This window comes from Cololabis saira, chromosome 20, assembly GCF_033807715.1.
Source record: "Cololabis saira isolate AMF1-May2022 chromosome 20, fColSai1.1, whole genome shotgun sequence".
NCBI lineage: Eukaryota > Metazoa > Chordata > Actinopteri > Beloniformes > Belonidae > Cololabis > Cololabis saira.
Genome location: NC_084606.1, coordinates 1,291,079 through 1,310,435, shown reverse-complemented (window position 1 = coordinate 1,310,435; position 19,357 = coordinate 1,291,079). Strand labels below are relative to the sequence as shown.

Here is a 19,357-nt window from a genome sequence, read left to right as displayed (position 1 = left end):
AAAAGGAGGAAAAGAGGAAAAAAAGGGAAGAAAAGAGGAAAAAAGAGGAAAAAAGGAAGAAAAAAGAGGAAAAGAAAGGGAAAAAAAGAGGAAAACAAGAGAAAAAAGAGGAAAAAAAGTTGAAAAGAGAGGAAAAAAGAGGAAAAAAGGAGAAAAAAGAGAAAAAAAGAGGAAAAAGAGAAGAAAAAAAAGGAAAAAATGAGGAAAAGAGGAAAAAAAGGGAAAAAAGAGGAAAAAAGAGGAGAAAAAAAGAGAAAAAGAGGAAAAAAGAAGGAAAAAACAGAAAAAAGAGGAAAATAGGAGGAGGAGGAGGAAGAAGAGGAGGAAGAAGAGGAGGAGGAGAAGGAGGAAGGGAAGGAAGAGGAGGAAGAGGAACTTCTCGAAATTTTGCCTTTTTTCTTGAAATTTCGCTGTTTTTCCACCTTCTTTTCTTTCTTTTTTTTCCCCTTTTTCCTTTTTCCTCTCTCTTTTTCCCTCTTGTAATGATTTTGGTCCTGATTTTTTTCCCTCCCTCGCCCAGATCCAGCTCAGTTGGTATCAGCCACTCTGAGAGTCTACAGAGGTTACCTTACCCTAACCCTAACCCTTACAGAGCTAGGAACCTTCTAGAACCTTCTGTTCCTGCTGCTGAACCAGCTAGGTGATGACGTCACTCTGAGGGGGCGGGGCCAGGGCTGGAGGGGGCGGGGCCAGAGGGAGGGGAAAAAAATCAAGAAAAATACAGGGAAAAGAGAAGGAAAAAAGGAAAAAAAGAGGAAAAGAAGGGAAAAAAAAGAGGAAAACAAGAGAAAAAAAGAGGAAAAAAGGAGAAAAAGAAGAAAAAAAAGGAAAAAAGAGGAAGAAAAGATGAAAAAAATAGGAAAAAATTGGAAAAAAGAGGAAAATAAGGAGGAAAAAAAGTTGAAAAGAGAGGAAATAATAGGATAAAAAAGAGGAAAAAAAGGAGAAAAAAGAGAAAAAAGAGGAGGAAAAAAGAGGAAAAAGAGAAGAAGAAAAAAGGAAAAAAGGAGGAAAAGAGGAAAAAAAGGGAAGAAAAGAGGAAAAAAAGAAGAAAAAAGAGGAAAAGAAAGGGAAAAAAAGAGGAAAACAAGAGAAAAAATAGGAAAAAAGAGGAGAAAAAGAAGAAGAAAATGGAAAAAAGAGGAAAAAAGAGGAATAAAAGATGAAAAGAGGAAAAAATTGGAAAAAAGGAGGAAAAAAGGAAGAAAAAAAGAGGAAAAAAAGTTGAAAAGAGAGGAAAAAAGAGGAAAAAAAGAGGAGAAAAAAGAGAAAAAAAGAGGAAAAAGAGAAGAAAAAAAAGGAAAAAAGGAGGAAAAAAGAGGAAGAGGAGGAGGAGGAAGAGGAGGATGAGGAGGAAGAGGAGGATGAGGAATTTCTAAAAATTTTGCCTTTTTTCGTGAAATTTCGCCTTTTTTCCACCTTTTTTTCTTTCTTTTTCTCTTTTTTTTTCCTTTTTTCCTCTCTTTTTTCCCTCTTGTAATGATTTTGGTCCTGATTTTTTTCCTCCCTCGCCCAGATCCAGCTCAGCTGGTATCAGCCACTCTGAGAGTCTACAGAGGTTACCTTACCCTAACCCTAACCCTTACAGAGCTAGGAACCTTCTAGAACCTTCTGTTCCTGCTGCTGAACCTAGGTGATGACGTCACCAGAGGGGGCGGGGCCAGGGCTGGAGGGGGCGGGGCCAGAGGGAGGGGAAAAAAATCAAGAAAAATACAGGAAAAAGAGAAGGAAAAAAAAGAAGTAAAAAAGGAAAAAAAGAGGAAAAGAAGGGAAAAAAAGAGGAAAACAAGAGAAAAAGAGGAAAAAAGGAGAAAAAGAAGAAAAAAAAGGAAAAAAGAGGAAGAAAAGTTGAAAAGACAGGAAAAATAGGAGAAAAAGAGGAGAAAAAAGGAGAAAAAAAGAGAAAAAGAAGGGAAAAAGAGGAAGAAAAGATGAAAAAAAGAGGAAAAAATAGGAAAAAAGGAGGAAAAAAGGAAGAAAAAAAAGAGGAAAAAAAGTTGAAAAGAGAGGAAAAAAGAGGAAAAAAAGGAGAAAAAAGAGAAGAAAAGAGGAAAAAGAGAAGAAAAAAAAGGAAAAAAGGAGGAAAAAAGTTGAAAAGACAGGAAAAATAGGAGAAAAAGAGGAGAAAAAAGGAGAAAAAAAGATAAAAAGAGGAAAAAATAGGAAAAAAAAGTTGAAAAGAGAGGAAAAAATAGAAAAAAATAGAAAAAAAGGAGAAAAAAGAGGAGAGAAAAAAGAGAAAAAAAGAGGAAAAAGAAGAAAAAAAAGGAAAAAATTAGGAAAAAAAGTGATTAGGTGAATTAAATTCAGTCCAGGAATGGCACGAGTAATTTTTCTTTTTTGTAAAAGGTCAATTTTTTAGATAGCTGGGATAAGTATTACAGTAAATAATAGTACAGGAATTTAGATGTTGTCCAAACAAAGGTTTATAAAGAATAAGAAGAGCAGAGCGTGGAAGCAGGTGTCTCGCTTTGAAAAGCAGACCGACATTTTTTAGATTCTTAGATATTTTGTTTTGCAAAAATGATCTATATGACGATTAGAGTTTAGACAGTCATCAATGAGGACCCCAAGGAATTTTGTAGTTTACTTTCTTTATTTCTTTATCATTTATTTTGATCTGAAAGGCCAGATTTTCCGTATTATTTTGTTCCTTATTGAAACTGAATTATATATCATTTGTTTTCTTAATATTAATAGAGGTTTTGTTAATTTTTTGATCCAAATATCCACCTTAGAAATCTCATTGTTAAGGAGATTTTGAATTTCATGGATGTTATGTGATACAAGAAGGGTTGTTTCACTGGGCATTCCTAGAAAACATGCCAGTGTTTAGCCCCTGGGGCAGATCATTTTCAACTTTATTCTGTGCGAAGATATGTCTTTTCTGTAACATTCAACAGTGAACTACGGAGGAGCTTAATAAGAGGGAATATGTTTTTCATTTATTGTAATAATTCATTTGATCATCAACCAGTATTTTGGGGCAAATATGCCATAGTTTCATGAGAGTGAATTATTTTTAATTTTTGTTACGTATGGACGTGTGGACAATCCTAAGTACCCCCTGACCGCGTAAAGGATTTAACAGAGTAATTTGCATGTCTGGATTGTTTAAGTGGGTGCACATACAGTGCCCAAAGGGAAATAAATCAGTAATGTTCATAAATAAGCAATTATTGCTCCACACCTATCTGTATGAAATTGTAGGATAATGTATTGAATCATCTGGAGTTGAGTATTGTGTAGTGGGTGACATCAGGAAGGCGTTTGGGAAACGCTGGATAGGACATGCGAATATGAAGACTAAATTGGTAAAAATCTGTGCACAGACCAAAATGACATGGGTGGACGCGGGCCACGGACTGACCCGTACGGACTACAAACTGGACAACTTTGTCTAGGGCCGCAGAATGCGCCCTACTTGAAGGAGACTGACGAATAACAATTTGATCAGAAAGCTCACTTCTCCGAACTGCAAAGTTTGGTATCTGCTTATTCCCAAACAGGTCGGAGACGGACGGACAGACACGGACCTCACAGACAGAGGGGGTTCCCCTGTGAGTCATCAAGAGGCAGTGGTCGGAGCCAAGGTGGACAGGACCCAGAACGGACCTCCCACGTCATCAGACTCCACAGGAAAAGTGACATGTGGTGTCAACGATCGCAGTGGGCAACACCGGACCCCCCCACGAAGATTAGGACCCCAGATCCGGCTGGATCTGGCACAGCAGCGTTCATAAAGGCCTTAGCTCTCAAGAAAGGGGCAGAATAATCCCCTGAGCAGGGTCCACCGGGTGATCAGAATAGTCTACCTCTGACCCTGAAGAGGAACAATAAAGAAGATACATAGGGTGATCTCTGATTAGAGATCAAAAGGGGGATTGTTATGATTGATTATATAAAGAATAATTTAAAATCAAACTGAATATGTAAACTGTGTTGTTAACTAAAAATGTTTCTCTATGTGAAACTGCATTCCTATGACTTCTCACCAACCTGTACCAGACACTGATAAGAGAGGCCCCTGAGCAATAAAACAAGTTGGGCTATCTACCCCCCTTTCTGTAGTGTAATAAAACTTGTTCTCAGGACAGAGACCGGCAGATCTGGCGGGACGATTGACCAAGCAGGCTGCAGGAGCTCTGCTCTGCCGATCTCCCTCATGAGGCCTACTTTAATTCTATCCCAGTCTTTTGTGTCTTTATTTACCTTTTCCAGCTCAATCAAAGAACCCGGGGTGATTCATTCGATCACAACAGTGTTTACATGGTCATTTTTAATCATTTTAATCAGATTTAACTTAAATTCTGTGGTAAACTTAGCTAACTGGTAGAACATACCGGGTACACGTGGTCCATGTGTGCCGTGATTCTAAAAAGAAATGAAGTCCCGAGAGCAGGAATCATTAAGATGAGCTTTATTTGGATTAAGAATGTTTGGTTACACGTCCCACACCAATCAAAGATCGGTCCCCCAGGTCCTCCGGGTCCCCCGGGTCCCCCGGGTCCTCCGGGTCCTCCGGGTCCCCCGTTTGTCGACAGTTTTTCATGTTTCAAACGTTGGTGTTCCGGCTGAACTCCAGGCCCGGAGGTTCGTTCCTCCAGTCAGGATAGAAAACTGTTTTATCGAGTTTCCTTTCACGTCACAATGATTTCTGGAACAGAATCCATAAATCCTTTTGGAATCAGGAGATTAAAACACAAACTAATCTTTGAGAAATAAAATGATTTAAAAAGCTGAGTTTGTGGAAGTCTCTTAAAGGGAAACATCTCGACCCGTCGGACGAGATGACGACCCGAGGGACGGCTGGGACGGACTCCAGTAGATCCCAACGGGTCCGATGGATCAATAGATCCCGGGTCCGATGCCAAGTCCACTCCGCTCTCTCTTCCTCCCGCGACGCTCGATGACGAAGGTGTGAAGGGAAGTAGAACTCCGAACCTGCCGGTCGCTGCAGCGCCTTCGTGAGACCGGACGGGTCCGGCGGAGAGGAGCCGGTCGCCATTCTCGACTTTTTTCTCAAAATTTTGACTTTTTTCTCTACTTTTTTCTCAAAATGTTGGCTTTTTTCTCAAAATTTTGACTTTTTTCTCAAAATTTAGAGAAAAAAGTTGAGAAAAAAGTCAAAAATTTGAGAGAAAAGTCACGATTTCTCTCGACTTTTTTCTCAAAATTTTGACTTTTTTCTCGACTTTTTTCTCAAAATTTTGACTTTTTTCTCAAAATTTTGACTTTTTTCGCGACTTTTTTCTAAAAATTTAGAGAAAAAAGTTGAGAAAAAAGTCAAAAATTTGAGAAAAAAGTCGAGAAAAAAGTCAAAATTTCTCTCGACTTTTTTCCTCAAAATTTTGACTTTTTTCTCAAACTTTTGATTTTTTCTCGACTTTTTTCTCTAAATTTTCTCAAAAAGAGGAGCGTCAGCAGCAGGTCCAGTCCCTCAGCAGACGTCGGCGCTGACCTTGAAAACACGAGCAGCAGAACTTTCCTGTCGTTGATTCAGAGAGTTCGTCTGAGAGTCCGAGCTGGAGTTTGAAAACTCTTTAAAAACCGGAGCAAACGGAGAGAAACTGGTCCAGAATCGTCTCCGCAGACGTCCAACCTGGACGGGCCTTTTAAAAACACTCGTGTTTATTAAACTTATTAAAAAGTTGAAGGAAGTTAGTCCAGTCCAGGTGGGCGGGCGTCGGTAAAAAGGTCTGAGTCGGTTCAGTCACTGCAACGCTGGAGGAACTCCAGGAACTCCAGGAACTCCAGGAACTCCAGGAACTCCAGGAACTCCAGGAACTCATCAGGCTCGACAAATTCGGTTCAAAGAAAAAGTAAAAAACAAAACTGTGGTTTTGAGTTCCTGCGGTCCGTTTACATCGTCCACCCGGACCAGGACCCGGACCAGGACCAGGACCAGGACCAGGACCAGGACCAGGACCAGGACCAGGACCAGGACCAGGATCAGGCTCCGCCCACAGGCCTCGTCACTCAAGCGCCACGTAGTTCCTGGGGACGATCCCCCGCTTCCCGCCTACAACTCCCAGAATCCACTGCTCGTCCACGGACTCCACCTGTGTGATGATGTCACCGACCTGCGGAGGGAGACGCAGAAACCGCCAGTAAAAAAAAAGGTTGTTTAAATAATAAAAAACATCCAACGCATCAAATTAAGGGAGATGAAGTTTCATCTCAATTCAAACGTCTCAAATTGACCTTTTTCTGCCCGGCAAACATTCAGAATTAATGTCAACTTTTATAAAATCAGTTTTCACGTTGTTCATTATTGATGAGAAGCTCAAAACGAGCGTCTCTTTAAAGTCTTAACGTCTTCCTTCTCTCTGGTCACCTGTCTCTCTCTCTCATGACCATTTCCTTCTCTCTGGTCACCTGTCTCTCTCTCTCATGACCATTTCCTTCTCTCTGGTCACCTGTCTCTCTCTCTCATGACCATTTCCTTCTCTCTGGTCACCTGTCTCTCTCTCATGACCATTTCCTTCTCTCTGGTCACCTGTCTCTCTCTCTCATGACCATTTCCTTCTCTCTGGTCACCTGTCTCTCTCTCATGACCATTTCCTTCTCTCTGGTCACCTGTCTCTCTCTCTCATGACCATTTCCTTCTCTCTGGTCACCTGTCTCTCTCTCATGACCATTTCCTTCTCTCTGGTCACCTGTCTCTCTCTCTCATGACCATTTCCTTCTCTCTGGTCACCTGTCTCTCTCTCTCATGACCATTTCCTTCTCTCTGGTCACCTGTCTCTCTCTCATGACCATTTCCTTCTCTCTGGTCACCTGTCTCTCCCTGTTTATGATCATTGGCCATAAGAGGGAGAGACAGGTGACCAGAGAGAAGGAAATGCTCAACATCGTGGCAGGTGGGAACGCAGGAATAACGCAGAACTTAAACACAAACCTTCAGCGTGAGTTCGTCCTCGCTCTCGGCCGCGAAGTCGAACACAGCCTTGGCCGCGGACTGCTGGCCTGTGATTGGTGGAGCTGGAAACAGGAAGAAGGAGAAGTGGGAGGAGTCACAGTGATGCTCTTTTACTGGAACAGCAATGTTTAAGACAACAACAGTAAGAACAAATACAAAGGGCAGATGTTTATCCGTTTTAGGAGTAAAACTGTGGAACTCATTAGACAACGACCTTAAATTAGCAAACTCAATAAAAGCATATAAGATTTTATTCAAAGCAAAGGTAATGGATATTTATATAGAAGCAGAATTAGCAAACAAAGAAGAATGTACACAAAATCGTAGCTCTACAAAGGTAGAAAACCATTAGGTAGCATTTTTTGGCAAAGCAGCAGAAATGGTCAGAACTAGGGGTGGGACGATACGGGTAAGTCCCGATTCGATACTGTGGCGATATGTGGCCCACGATATCGATAATATCACGGTATTTTCGATATATCGGTAAGAAATTTCATCAATGATATATCACGATATATGTGACTGAAAAAGAAAAAAGGAGAACGTCTGTAGTTATGCATTTATTCAATGCCAAAACTTCATACAATGTACAAAGAAAGTGCATTTGTATATTTCCTCACTGTCTCCTAGGCTTGTAAATGTAAACACTGAACAGCTGGACAAATTAAAGTGCATGAACATTAATAACATGTTTTATATAAACCAGGACAGTGATTTTGCACAGTACCTCACTGCCTCCTAGGGCTGGGTATCTATTAAAATGTTAAGATTTGATCTGATTCTTAAGATTCAGAATCGATTATCACCATTTGATTCGATTTGATCTGATATTGATGTGGATTAGTGTTATTAAAAAAATTTTTTGCGCTGTTGCCTGAATTATATGACTGTAAAATAACTAGTGAAATAATAATTTCACAAATAATTATTGTGAAAAAACTAAGAAATAAATAACTCAAATAGGCTTTTCAATATCCCTTCTTTTCCAATATCCTTTTAGCCTGTCTAATTTATTCTGTCACCACACACACATATTGCCATGAAGCATCAGGCATTTTTCACTCATGTCATGACAAACTGTATCTGATAACAGAAGAACCCAAATAATCTATAATAAATATAAATAATATGAACTTCATTGAACTAATATAACATTTAGAAATTTAAGATGAAATATCCAAAGCACTGAACACTGGTTTTGCACGGGTGGGCGTGTGTCTGAGTGTGTATGAGTGTGTCCGTGTCCGTGTGTAACGTGTCTGGTGATTCAATGATCTGCAAGTTTTCCCAGCACACGCTTGACTGGACACGGAAGGAAACGAGCGAGGATCACTCGCTGTCTGTACGGAGTAAACCGGTCCTTCTGTATTTTCTGAGCTGGTTTCTCAGGCGGCCGCTTTGACATGTTTGTTTAGTTCACGAGGGCAGCGGGGGCGGGCGGGGCAGAGCTTGAACAATAGTGCGGTGACAACCGCGTAAACCATTATGTGTGTTGTAATAAAATATCGATATTTGCCGTCAGTATATCGATTATTTATTGAAACGGAGAGCACAACAATATATTGAAATATCGATTTTTTTCCCCACCCCTAGTCAGAACCCCGGGTCAGAACTGCTCACTGTGGACCGGGGGGAGTTCCCGGGCTCGTACCTGGGCAGGGCTGAGTGAAGGATGCTGGGTAAAGCCCCTCCCGGCCCTCCAGGCGGCCTCGCCTCCACTCCGCGTCCACGTGCTCCGTCACCCGGATCAGCGCCCCCTTGTGGAAGCTCAGGTCGTCGGCCGTCTGGCCGGGGAAGTGGAACAGGGCCAGCGCCCACTCGCCCCGGCCCGGCTGCTGCGGGTCCGGGCTCCGGGACGTCGCCGGTCCTGCTGGAGACAAACGGAGACAAACGGAGACAAACGGAGACAGACGGAGTCAGACGGAGTCAGACGGAGTCAGACGGAGACAAACGGAGACAAACGGAGACAGACGGAGTCAGACGGAGATCCGTGTCGGAGATACGTCAGGTTGTACCCGGTGGCGTTGGCAGAAACATGTTTTTGGGTTGGGCCAGGACCAAAATGGCTGGGCCATATTGTCCCAGAGTCTACACCTCCTTCTGTCTTGTTTTTTGTCTTTTTTTTTGTCTTTGCTTCTTGTCTATATACTAGGAATGTTTGATATTTTACCGTTCACGATAAACCGTCCAAAAAATTCCCCACGGTAAGAATTTGTATCTCACGGTAAAAATGATAAATTCCTGTTGATGATGTTTTCGTGTAAAACTGATTTATGGAAGGAAGGAAGGAAGGAAGGAAGGAAGGAAGGAAGGAAGGAAGGAAGGAAGGAAGGAAGGAAGGAAGGAAGGAAGGGAAAAAGGAAGGAAGGGAAAAAGGAAGGAAGGAAGGAAGGAAGGAAGGGAAAAAGGAAGGAAGGAAGGAAGGGAAAAAGGAAGGAAGGAAGGAAGGGAAAAAGGAAGGAAGGAAGGAAGGAAGGGAAAAAGGAAGGAAGGAAGGAAGGGAAAAAGGAAGGAAGGAAGGAAGGAAGGGAAAAAGGAAGGAAAAAAGGAAGGAAGGAAGAAAGAAAGAAAGAAAGAAAGAAAGAAAGAAAGAAAGAAAGAAAGAAAGAAAGAAAGAAAGAAAGGCTCCAAAGACTGAATGTGGTGATAGATTTATAATTACAAAGGTGGAGTTGAATTGTTTTTTGTTTTTTTTTTATCGTCATTTTTATCGTTATCGGGATAAATGCCAGAAATTATCGTGATACATTTTTTAGTCCATACCGCCCATCCCTACTAGATTCCTCTGTTATTTGTCCAATATATCCATTCTTTTTCAATGTTTGAATCCAAATGACTAGTTTTGTTTAGTCTAAAACCTCCTGAGTGGAGGTTCATAAAAGCGTAATAATAATAAGCCTCGGCTTCAGCCTGTACCTTTTCGGTGCCATTTAAAATATTGGACTATTTCTATGTTGTATTATGTTGTTTCCAAATGGACCGAAATAAAACTCAAAATCAGTCAATAATGTTATGCATGAATCTGGAGAAGACTAGATATACTATCCGAGGATCAGAGAAAACATTTTACAGATTGTGGCGCCCCTTTTTTTGAGAAACCCACAACGGTAGTCTCTGAGTAGCTTCACCCCCTCCCCCCCTTTTTTTTTTAAATGTATTTATTTATTTTTTAAATTTAATTTAACTTTTTTTTTAAATTTATTTTGTATTTACTTTTTTTAAATCTAGTTAATTTTGTATCTATTTTCTAACTCATTCATTTGTCTGTAACTTTGCAATGCTTGATTCTTATATATCCACAATGCTGTGTTGTAGTCTGGGTCGGGGCTGATAAGGGTTTTTTCCTCCTTATCAGCCCCGACCCAGACCATCAATAAGGCCCAATCTCAATTCTCCCCCTACTTTTCTTCACTCGCCCTTCTTTTCTTCCCTACCCCCTAAAAAAGAAGGGGGAGATTTTAGGGCACTTGAGATCTAGGACACTTGGCCCCCTAACCCTCGTTTTCATCCCTAACCATATCAGGAAGCTGAGAGCCAAAAGCTGTTTTAATTTCAGCTGTAGCGCTGTTAATATGCCACTTTATTAAGTTTTAATATTTTTTCAGGTGTAAAAGTAACCGTTAAGATCCCCAACCGGGGCTCAGTTTATCCAAATAACGCCTGTTAAGAAATTTGACTCAATGTTTTCGGAGATAAGAGCCGCCGCCCCCGGGGAGCAGCAGCAGCTGTTACCATGGTAACAGCAGCAGCAGCTGTTACCATGGTAACAGCAGCAGCAGCTGTTACCATGGTAACAGCAGCAGCTCACGGCCCGAGAACAGACGTGATCGCTGGGTCGACCCAGCGCCGTCGTCCCGGGAGAGAAACCTGCGGCTCTGTTGAGAATTACCGCTGGCTGAAATAAATCATTTAGGAAGATGTTGGTTTAATAGATGAAATCTAACAGTTGTAGCTACGCCTGTTAAGAAATTTGCTCCGAAAATTTAGAGATTTCTGCCTGCCGGCTCCGGAGTTTATGGGTCCGCGTTAAATCGTCGCAGAGCCTACAGCGTAGGGTACGGCGTCGCCGCGTAACCTACGCCGTAGGTTCTGCGTCGATTTAACGCGGACCCATAAATCAGCTCCGCTATCTTCACTTCAGCTTTATCTGAAAGTGTGTAAATTACCCAGATAACAGCTTTGTGGTTTCTGAAAACTATTATATCAGAAACATCCAAAACAAATCTGACGAGTCACAGGATTATTTCTCTCTATTTCCCACAAAGAAATGCTGCTCCCTCGGTCACAATCTGAGACGAGTCTGCCTGTTTGCCCTCGAGTCAAATCGATGCAGAGCCTACGCCGTAGGTTACTTAGCCTACGGCGTAGGTTACTTAGCCTACGGCGTAGGTTACGTAGCCTACAGCGTAGCTTACGTAGCCTACGGCGTAGGTTACGTAGCATTCTGGGAAAAGCATTCTGGGAAATTTTTATACCCCCTCGCTCGCGAAGTCAGCATGTGAAATCACTCGATGTGAAGGGTCTATTTTCAGCTCCTCGCCCTCGTTATGCCCCCTCCCCCTGGGTGAAAAGAGGAATTGGGACACCACTACCGTCACGGGAACGTGCAAAATTTAGGGGGAGGGATGAAAACGAGGGCGAGGGGGAGTATTGGGACGCACCCTAAGTAATACCGCCCAAGCCTAGTGGATGCTGAGTGTTGAGGTCGAGAGGAGCTCCGTCATCTCACCTGAACTGTCCGTCACGGCCGTCTCCGCGGGCTCCGGCGGTGGGAGGGGCCCCGGCTGTGGGAGGGGCTCCAGCTGTGGGAGGGGCCCCGGCTGTGGGAGGGGCTCCAGCTGTGGGAGGGGCCCCGGCTGTGGGAGGGGCTCCAGCTGTGGGAGGGGCTCCAGCTGTGGGAGGGGCTCCAGCACCTGGGTGAAGCTCAGCGGGAAGGCCCCCACCCGGCCGTGGATCCGGCCCCGGCCCCACTCGTCCCCCAGCAGCTCCAGCAGGGCGATGACGTCGCCCTGGGAGAAGGTGAGCTCGTCGTCCTCCTCGCCCTCGTAGTCGAACAGGGCGGCGCAGCGCGGGCCGCTGCGGAGACACGGCGGGGTCACCACCTCTGAAACAGCTGCTGGGGGAGGGGGGGAGGGTTTCTGATCGGGGTCTGACCTGACGGGGGGGCGATCCGGCTGCTCCTTCTGCTCGGCGGGCTGCTCCGGCAAGATAGACTGAAGACCAACAAGAGAGAGGCGTCAACAAACGGCGGCAAGCTTCTACACTAGTGTTGTTGTTGTCAGCATGTTTTAGTTTTAGTCTAATCTTTGGGTCCAGCTATCATTTTATTTCATATTTCATTTTATTAGTTTTAGTCACGTTCATTCTCCTTTTAGTCGTGTCAAGTTTCAGTCGACTAAAAGTCTGAGCATTTTAGTCACAACTGTCCAGGACCATTTTAGTCTAGTTTTAGTCAAAGATTGTATTTAGCCAAACCTGTTTTACAATTCAAACAAGGTTATCTTACTAGTGCCACGGGGCATGCGCCCCGAAGAATCTATTGTTATCCTGCCTGTTTTTTATTATTAGTGCCACGGCTGCGCCAGAGGCACTCCTCCTCCATAGCTATGCAATAGCAAGAGACAGTACAAAAATAACCAGAATTTTTATTTGTAACTCGAGCTCACGGCCAAACCGTAAAAAGGAGACCAATATTTTTTTTTTTTGACAGACAGGGTATGCACAAAATTTAAACGGGGGATGCTAGAGCGGCGCCAATACCTGCCTCGGCCTCCATTGACTGCAATGTAATCAAACGTTTTTTTCAAAAGAATCTCACTCTCTTCGCACTGAGCTCACTCACTCATTTTAAGGAATATCTGAATAAAATTAAGATTGTCAGAATCTGCCGGCTTCTGTGTCTCTCACAATGTTTTCGTTTTTTTGGTAAGAGCTACGGTTTTATCACAAATCAGAGTTATTTGAGACCTTGTCAGAAGGCAAAATCTGGGTTTTTCTCACAGCCAAACCGGAAGGTTCTGAAGAGAGGTTCTTGTTGCCGGGGCAACCAGAAGTCAGCTGCTGACTCATTCCTTCAGCCACAACTGGTCAGTCACTAAAGTCTTCATATACTTTAACCTGAAAACTGGAGACGCCTAAAAGAATTCTGGGAAATCTGTCCCCTGACCTTTGACCTTAGCCGACCCACCCCCCCCCCCCCCACACACACACACACACAGTAAATACACCCCAGTAAATGCTATAACTTTTGAATGGTTTGACATAGAGTCGTGGGTGGTGTCATCGGACTTAGTTTTGAGTCCTTCACCTTTATTGCTGAAAAATGCAGCAATGTACACAAATGGGCAGTGGTCCCCTGTGGCAAGGAAATTTTCTAGTTAGTGCCACGGCTGCGCCAAGTGGCACGCCTCCTCCATAGTTGTACAATAGCAATGGAGGAGCAGTGCCTCTTGGCGCAGCCAGAGGAACTATTGTTATTGTGTGCGTTTCATCTTATTATTCATTTTCCGGACAAAACTTCGGCGCGTAACTAGTCCCGCAGCTTTGAGAAAACGCAAAAAGTAAAAACGTAGAAAACATGCGCCTTAAGCGGGAATCGTGTGCTATGACTTATATTAGCGATTGGCGTGCGCTTTTAGCGCCATCCGGAACGCATTGCGTGAACTTTGGGGCCTCACCACTCGCACACCGTTACTCGAAAAATTCTGAACCGATTTAGAAAGTTGTAGGCCCTGAATTTAACTACAGTCCTGTGGATTTTCAGAGCGATTGCACAAATAGTTTTTGCACGAAGTGCAAAAACATTTCCAAATTTCCAAACTAATGGGGAGATTTTCCCATGTAAGTGAATGGGGCATTCTGATTGGTTGTCCCTATTTTCTGCTATAACTTTTGAATGGTTTGACATAGAGAATCCTGTGTGGTGTCATCAGACTTAGTTTTGAGTCCTTCACCTTTATTGCTTGCAAAATGTACACAAATGTGCAGCAGCCCGCCGTGGCACTCTCGAAATTTCTGCGAGGAAATTGTCTAGTTATTATTATTATTATATTATTGTTACCTTATAGACTCAAGTATAAATTCATTCCAGTACAGAAGACTCTAATTTGAGTTTTCAACATATATATTTTTAATCTACATTTTATTCTGGTTTCTATTCCTCTACGATATTGCATTATATATTTAATTATCATTATCGTCACATGACCAGGATTTTCGTTGCGTCTTGTTTTCCTCAGGTGGTAAAGGTTCGTTGACGACGATATTTAGTCATAATTTTCGTTGGCGAAGCAACTTTATTCTACGTGCTGGAAACGGAGTTGTGTGCTGCTGCAGAACCTGGGAGTCCGGCGGGTCCAGGCCCCCCAGGGCGGGTTTCGATGGGCCGTCCTGGTCCCGGACGGGCTCCGGTTGGGGGTCCAGGTCCAGCAGGGGGGTGGGGGGGTCGTCCAGCACGATCAGGACTTCCTGCTTCTGAGGAAAAGAAAAAGGGAACTGAAATGACGGGCGGTTTCCCGAAGGACATTTGCGGGCGATCGTACCACGTAGCTGCTGTAGAGGGGGTGACCCGGTGTGGGGCGGGGCGGCAGGGGCGGCCCCCTCTTTCCCTTCTGGCTCTGATTGGTTGTTCCAGGAGAAGGAGATGAAGAAGAGGAGGATGATGAAGAAAACTGTCCGGAAGGTGAAGTGGGCGGGGCCGGAGCTGCTTTAGGAGGAGCGGCAGCAGTCTGATTGGCCGAGGAGCTGATGGATGGAGGGGGTGGTCTCCCGGGGCTGGATTTGATTGGTGGAGGGCGAAGGGGGAGGAGCTTCACACTTGAGGGGCTGGAAACAAAACAAAAAAAATATATTTTTTCTTAAAGCACATTCTACTAAAAGCTGCTCGTTAGAAATGACTAAAGCCAAAAACCCTTGGGCCCTTCGGTTTCCACGATCACAAGTAAAAACAGAATCTACTTTTTAACACGGAATATCGTGGAAAATGACTGAACTGCTGTCATCATGGGGAAGAGGAACGTAGACCAAAGGGGGGATTGTAGTGGAGGGACATTTTATTTTATTTATATCTAAATGTTAAAAGGAAAGACATTTTTTTCTTTATTTTCTGTTTTTCCTTTCTTTTTTAATATGCTACCTCTTTAGGTATGCTTTTAATTAGGGCCTGAGCACTTACAGTACACACCTATTGTATCTGTACGATTTTATTTCTCGTTTTTTTTTTTTCCTTTTCCTCATTTTTTTTTCTTCCTTCTTCCGACCAAATTAGGTCGATTTTTTCCCCCTAAACGTGTCCCAAAAGTCACCAAATTTTGCACCAAGCCAGACCTGGTGAAAAATGTGATATTTAATGGTTTGCATTAATGGCCGTGGCCTAATGGCTCAACAGCGCCCCCCCGGAAAACTTTGTACCTCAAGCCCCACGATACGGTTTGACGTACATGCACGAAAATCGCTACACACCTGTATCATGTCACAACTTAAAGAAAAGTCTCTTGGCGCCATGGCCGAAACCCAACAGGAAGTCGGCCATTTTGAACATTTTGAATTCATCGCGTAATTTTGGCGCAATTTATGCCATTCCTTCGGCAATTAATACGGCCCGAACCGTAACATGCACCCAGGTGTGTTATACATCAAAATGTGCGTCTCCATCCTGCGAAAACGCGCATTACTTTTCTCTTTCAAAAGCATTACCATGGCGACGCAAGACGCCAAAAAGCGTACCTACCCTTCATCTGATTGGTCCATATCTGATAGTTCCTACTTTCTGCCATAACTTTTGAATGGTTTGATATAAAGAGTCATGGTGGTGTCAACCACTAAATGTCCAGGCCTGAAGAATCTACAAGTCATACAAGCTTCCACTGCAGCCTGAACGTGCACAAGGGTGCGAGGGCCCGTTCATCGCTGCTTGCAGCTTTAAATTTTGTTGTAATGTTCTGTGTGTTATGTGTCGGACCCCAGGAAGAATAGCTGCAGTTTTTCTGTAGCTAATGGGGATCCAAATAAACCTATAAACTAAAAACGGCGAAGAGTCTTACGATCATGTACTTTAACGGAGATTCTTTGCTAGGTGGGAAACTTAGACCAGCTTTTCCTAAAAGTTGAAAAGATGTTTGACGTTTAACTTTTTAAAGTACTAAAAGTTTGTTTTTAACCTTAAGTTTGCTGCATTTGACCTGGTTTTTGATGCACTTTAAAGCCCTTTTTTATGGAAAGAATTGTATTAATATGTACTTTGTAACAATATATACAGTAACTCTGAAGTTGAGCGTTACTTTTGTTTAAAGTCGTTTATTTTTTACTTGAAGAAAAAGCTAATTGAGTTCACCTTATTTTTTTTATGTAAAGTTATTTGTTTTTACTGAAAATGCTCAGAAGCTTTCTAGTTCCAACTATTGAGGGAAAGTGTGCAATATTATGTTGCCTCAATAAATATGTTAGTGGCTTTATAGTAATTCATTAACATTAAAAACATTTTATTTGGTGGCAAAATAAGAGTAAAAAGGTAAAAAATTGAATAAAATGGAATTCCTAAAAATTTTAACTGGAAAAAGATTTGGGGAAAAATCTAATGGATTTTGTAGGGCGCTACAACCCTCGAGCCCTTGAACACAGCGGCCTGTTTTTAATCAAACGTGCCTTGAAAGCAGAAAAAACAACTGTACAGTCGGTAGAATACTGAATATCAGCTGTTTTCCACGGTTACATGATGTTTTGTAATTCGGAATTAATTATTCCAAATTAAATAATTCAGAATTAAACTATTTTCCTTGGAGTTTCCATGGAAATAGTAATTCTGAATTGAGGTTTCCATGGAAACACGTTTGATGGTCTTTCTCCAATTCCTCTCCAGGTCTGGGGGTTGGGAAGGTTCTGATTGGATAGGGGGGGGACCGGAAGTTAAACTACCGGAAGAAAAACTAACTTAGCCGCTACAACTTTGAAAAGATCACAATGTTTATGTTTCCTGTTTCCATCAGTTCTTTTAATGATTTCTATTTATTAAATAAATGGTCTCTGCTCTTGACCAGCGTTTACTGCTGCTGCATCTTGAAACTTACTTTGGAATATAAGCGTCATGGAGACAGACGGGCGAGGGAACGAGCAGCGCAGGAAGACCGGAATTAATTTAAAAAAGAATGAGTGAATACATTTTTTTTAATTTATTGAATTTTTTTTTTTATTTATTTATTTTATATTTTATTTTATTTAATTTTTTTTATTTATTTAAATTTTTAATTTATTGTATTTTATTATTTCTGTTTTGTTTTCTTTTCTTCTTTTCTTTCTTTTTTTAATTTTTATTTATTTATTTATTTTTTGAATGAGTGCTTAAGCGTCTAGAGACAACTCTGTTGTATTAGACGCTATATAAATAAAATTGAATTGAATGATCGCGGAATTATTCTATTCGGATTTAAAATCGGAATAAACCAGCCACTTCGGAATTAAGTTTAATTTGGAATGGCCATTTTCATTGGGAATAAGGTGTTTAAATGGTAATTTTTACAAATTTTAAATCAGATTTAATTTTAATTTTGAATTAAACTTTCCATAAACGCACTTAATGACCCTAAAAGTCCCAGAAAAGTTCGGCAGCTAAAAGGACTCAGCAGGTATCGGTTCCAGCAGCAGGTGGCGCCGTTTTACCGCCCGAGTCCGGCTTGTTCAACCAGAACCGCAGGCTCGCTCACCGTGGAGGCAGCGGAGGGTCCGGGTTCGGGGTGGCAGCGTCCGCCGTTCCGGTCTTGGGGCTCTTCCTCAGGGCCGGGGACGGGGGCTTGGCCGGTCCCGCGGTCTTGGGGGCCGCGGCAGGTGCAGAGGGTTTGCTGGAGGCCGGGTTGGGGTCTGGGGACGGGGGCTTGGCCGGGGTCTTGGGGGCTGGGCCCGGGGTCTTGGGGGCCGGGCCCGGGGTCTTGGGGGCCGGGGCTGGTCCCGGGGTCTTGGGGGCCACCGCAGGTGCAGGGGGTTTGCTGGAGGCCGGGTTCGGGTCTGGGGCCGGTTGGGAGACCGTGATGGGTTTGGGGGTCAGAATCGGAGCTGTAGGAGGGAAACAGACGACACAATTAATCACAATCAAACATAATAAAACCTGTTTGATTGAAGGCTTCGCGTACGAAACAACGAATAATAATAATAACTAGACAAAAAATTCCCTGGAAATTTTGAAGCACCACGGGACTACTGCCGGATGATTGCGATTTTGATGACATTTCCTATATCAAACCATTCAAAAGTTATTGCAGAAAATAGGAACTATCACGTATCGACCAATCAGAAGAAGGGGCGGGGCTAATTTGCACCAATTAAGGTGAAGGAGTCAAAACAGAGTCCGATGACACCACCCACGACTCTGTATGTTGAACCTTTCAAAAGTTATGGCATTTACTGGGGTGTATTTATTTTGTGTGTGTGTGTGTGTGTGTGTGTGGGGGGGGGGATTGCAGAATCCTTTTAGGCGTCTCCATTTTCCAGGTTAAAGTAAATGAAGACTTTAGTGACTGAGTCATGTGACCAGTTCTGGCTGAAGGAAATACTCAAGCAGTGACTGCTGGTTGCCCCGGCAACAAGAACCTCTCTTCAGAAACTTCCGTTTTGGCTGTGAGAAAAACCCAGATTTTGGCTTCTGACAAGGTCTCAAATCACTCCAATTTGTGAGAAAACCGTAGCTCTTACCAAAAAAACGAAAACATCTTGAGAGACACAGAAGCCGGCAGATTCTGACAATCTTAATTTTATTCAGATATTCCTTAAAATGATTGAGTAACGTCAGTGCGAATAAAGAGTGAGATTATTTTGAAGAAAACTTTTGATTACATTACAGTGAATGGGGACTGAGACAGGTATTGGCGCCGCTTTAGCCTCCCCCGTTTACATTTTGTGCACACCACGCCTGTCAAAGTCACATTTTTATGAATCCCAACACCTATGTCTACATTCTGACAAAAATTATTTGTCTCCTTTTTTACGGTTTGGCCGTGAACTCGAGTTACAAATAAGAAATTCAGGTTATTTTTTACTGCTTCTCACACTCTACCAACCGACATTCCGCACTCTAGATTTGACGAAAAAGTGATTTCCAGTCCTCGCTTGTGTGCTCATGTCTTGAAAAGTTTACATTTTAGGAAAAAACTGGTTGGGGTTTTGGAGAGAAGAGAAGTTTTGCTCCGTTTTGAAGTTTGAATCACATTTCTACATGCAAGTATGAGAAAGATACGTGACTCAGAAAAAAGGTGAATATTTTTTTTACCTCCTCCCATCCACAGTAGGCATTTGTGACATTCCGCGCCACACACATACATGGGAAAATCTCCCTATTAGGAAATCTGGAAATGTTTTTGCACTATTTGTGCGATCGCTCTGAAAATCCACAGGACTGTAGTTAAATTCAGGGCCTACAACTTTCCAAATCGGTTCAGAATTTTTCGAGTA

At 42.7% G+C, this 19,357-nt stretch overlaps 1 protein-coding gene across 1 annotated transcript in view; it reads right to left on the bottom strand.

The window, feature by feature from the left end:
* Positions 1-5,386: 5,386 nt before the first annotated feature.
* LOC133420899 (basic proline-rich protein-like) overlaps positions 5,387-19,357 on the bottom strand; it is a 67,420-nt gene continuing 53,449 nt past the window's right edge. Inside the window, 8 exon segments of the mRNA XM_061710781.1 lie at positions 5,387-6,083; positions 6,902-6,984; positions 8,574-8,792; positions 11,652-11,998; positions 12,077-12,135; positions 14,261-14,395; positions 14,464-14,746; positions 17,620-17,965. Coding sequence (XP_061566765.1) covers positions 5,976-6,083; positions 6,902-6,984; positions 8,574-8,792; positions 11,652-11,998; positions 12,077-12,135; positions 14,261-14,395; positions 14,464-14,746; positions 17,620-17,965 — 1,580 coding nt within the window. The 3' untranslated portion in view covers positions 5,387-5,975.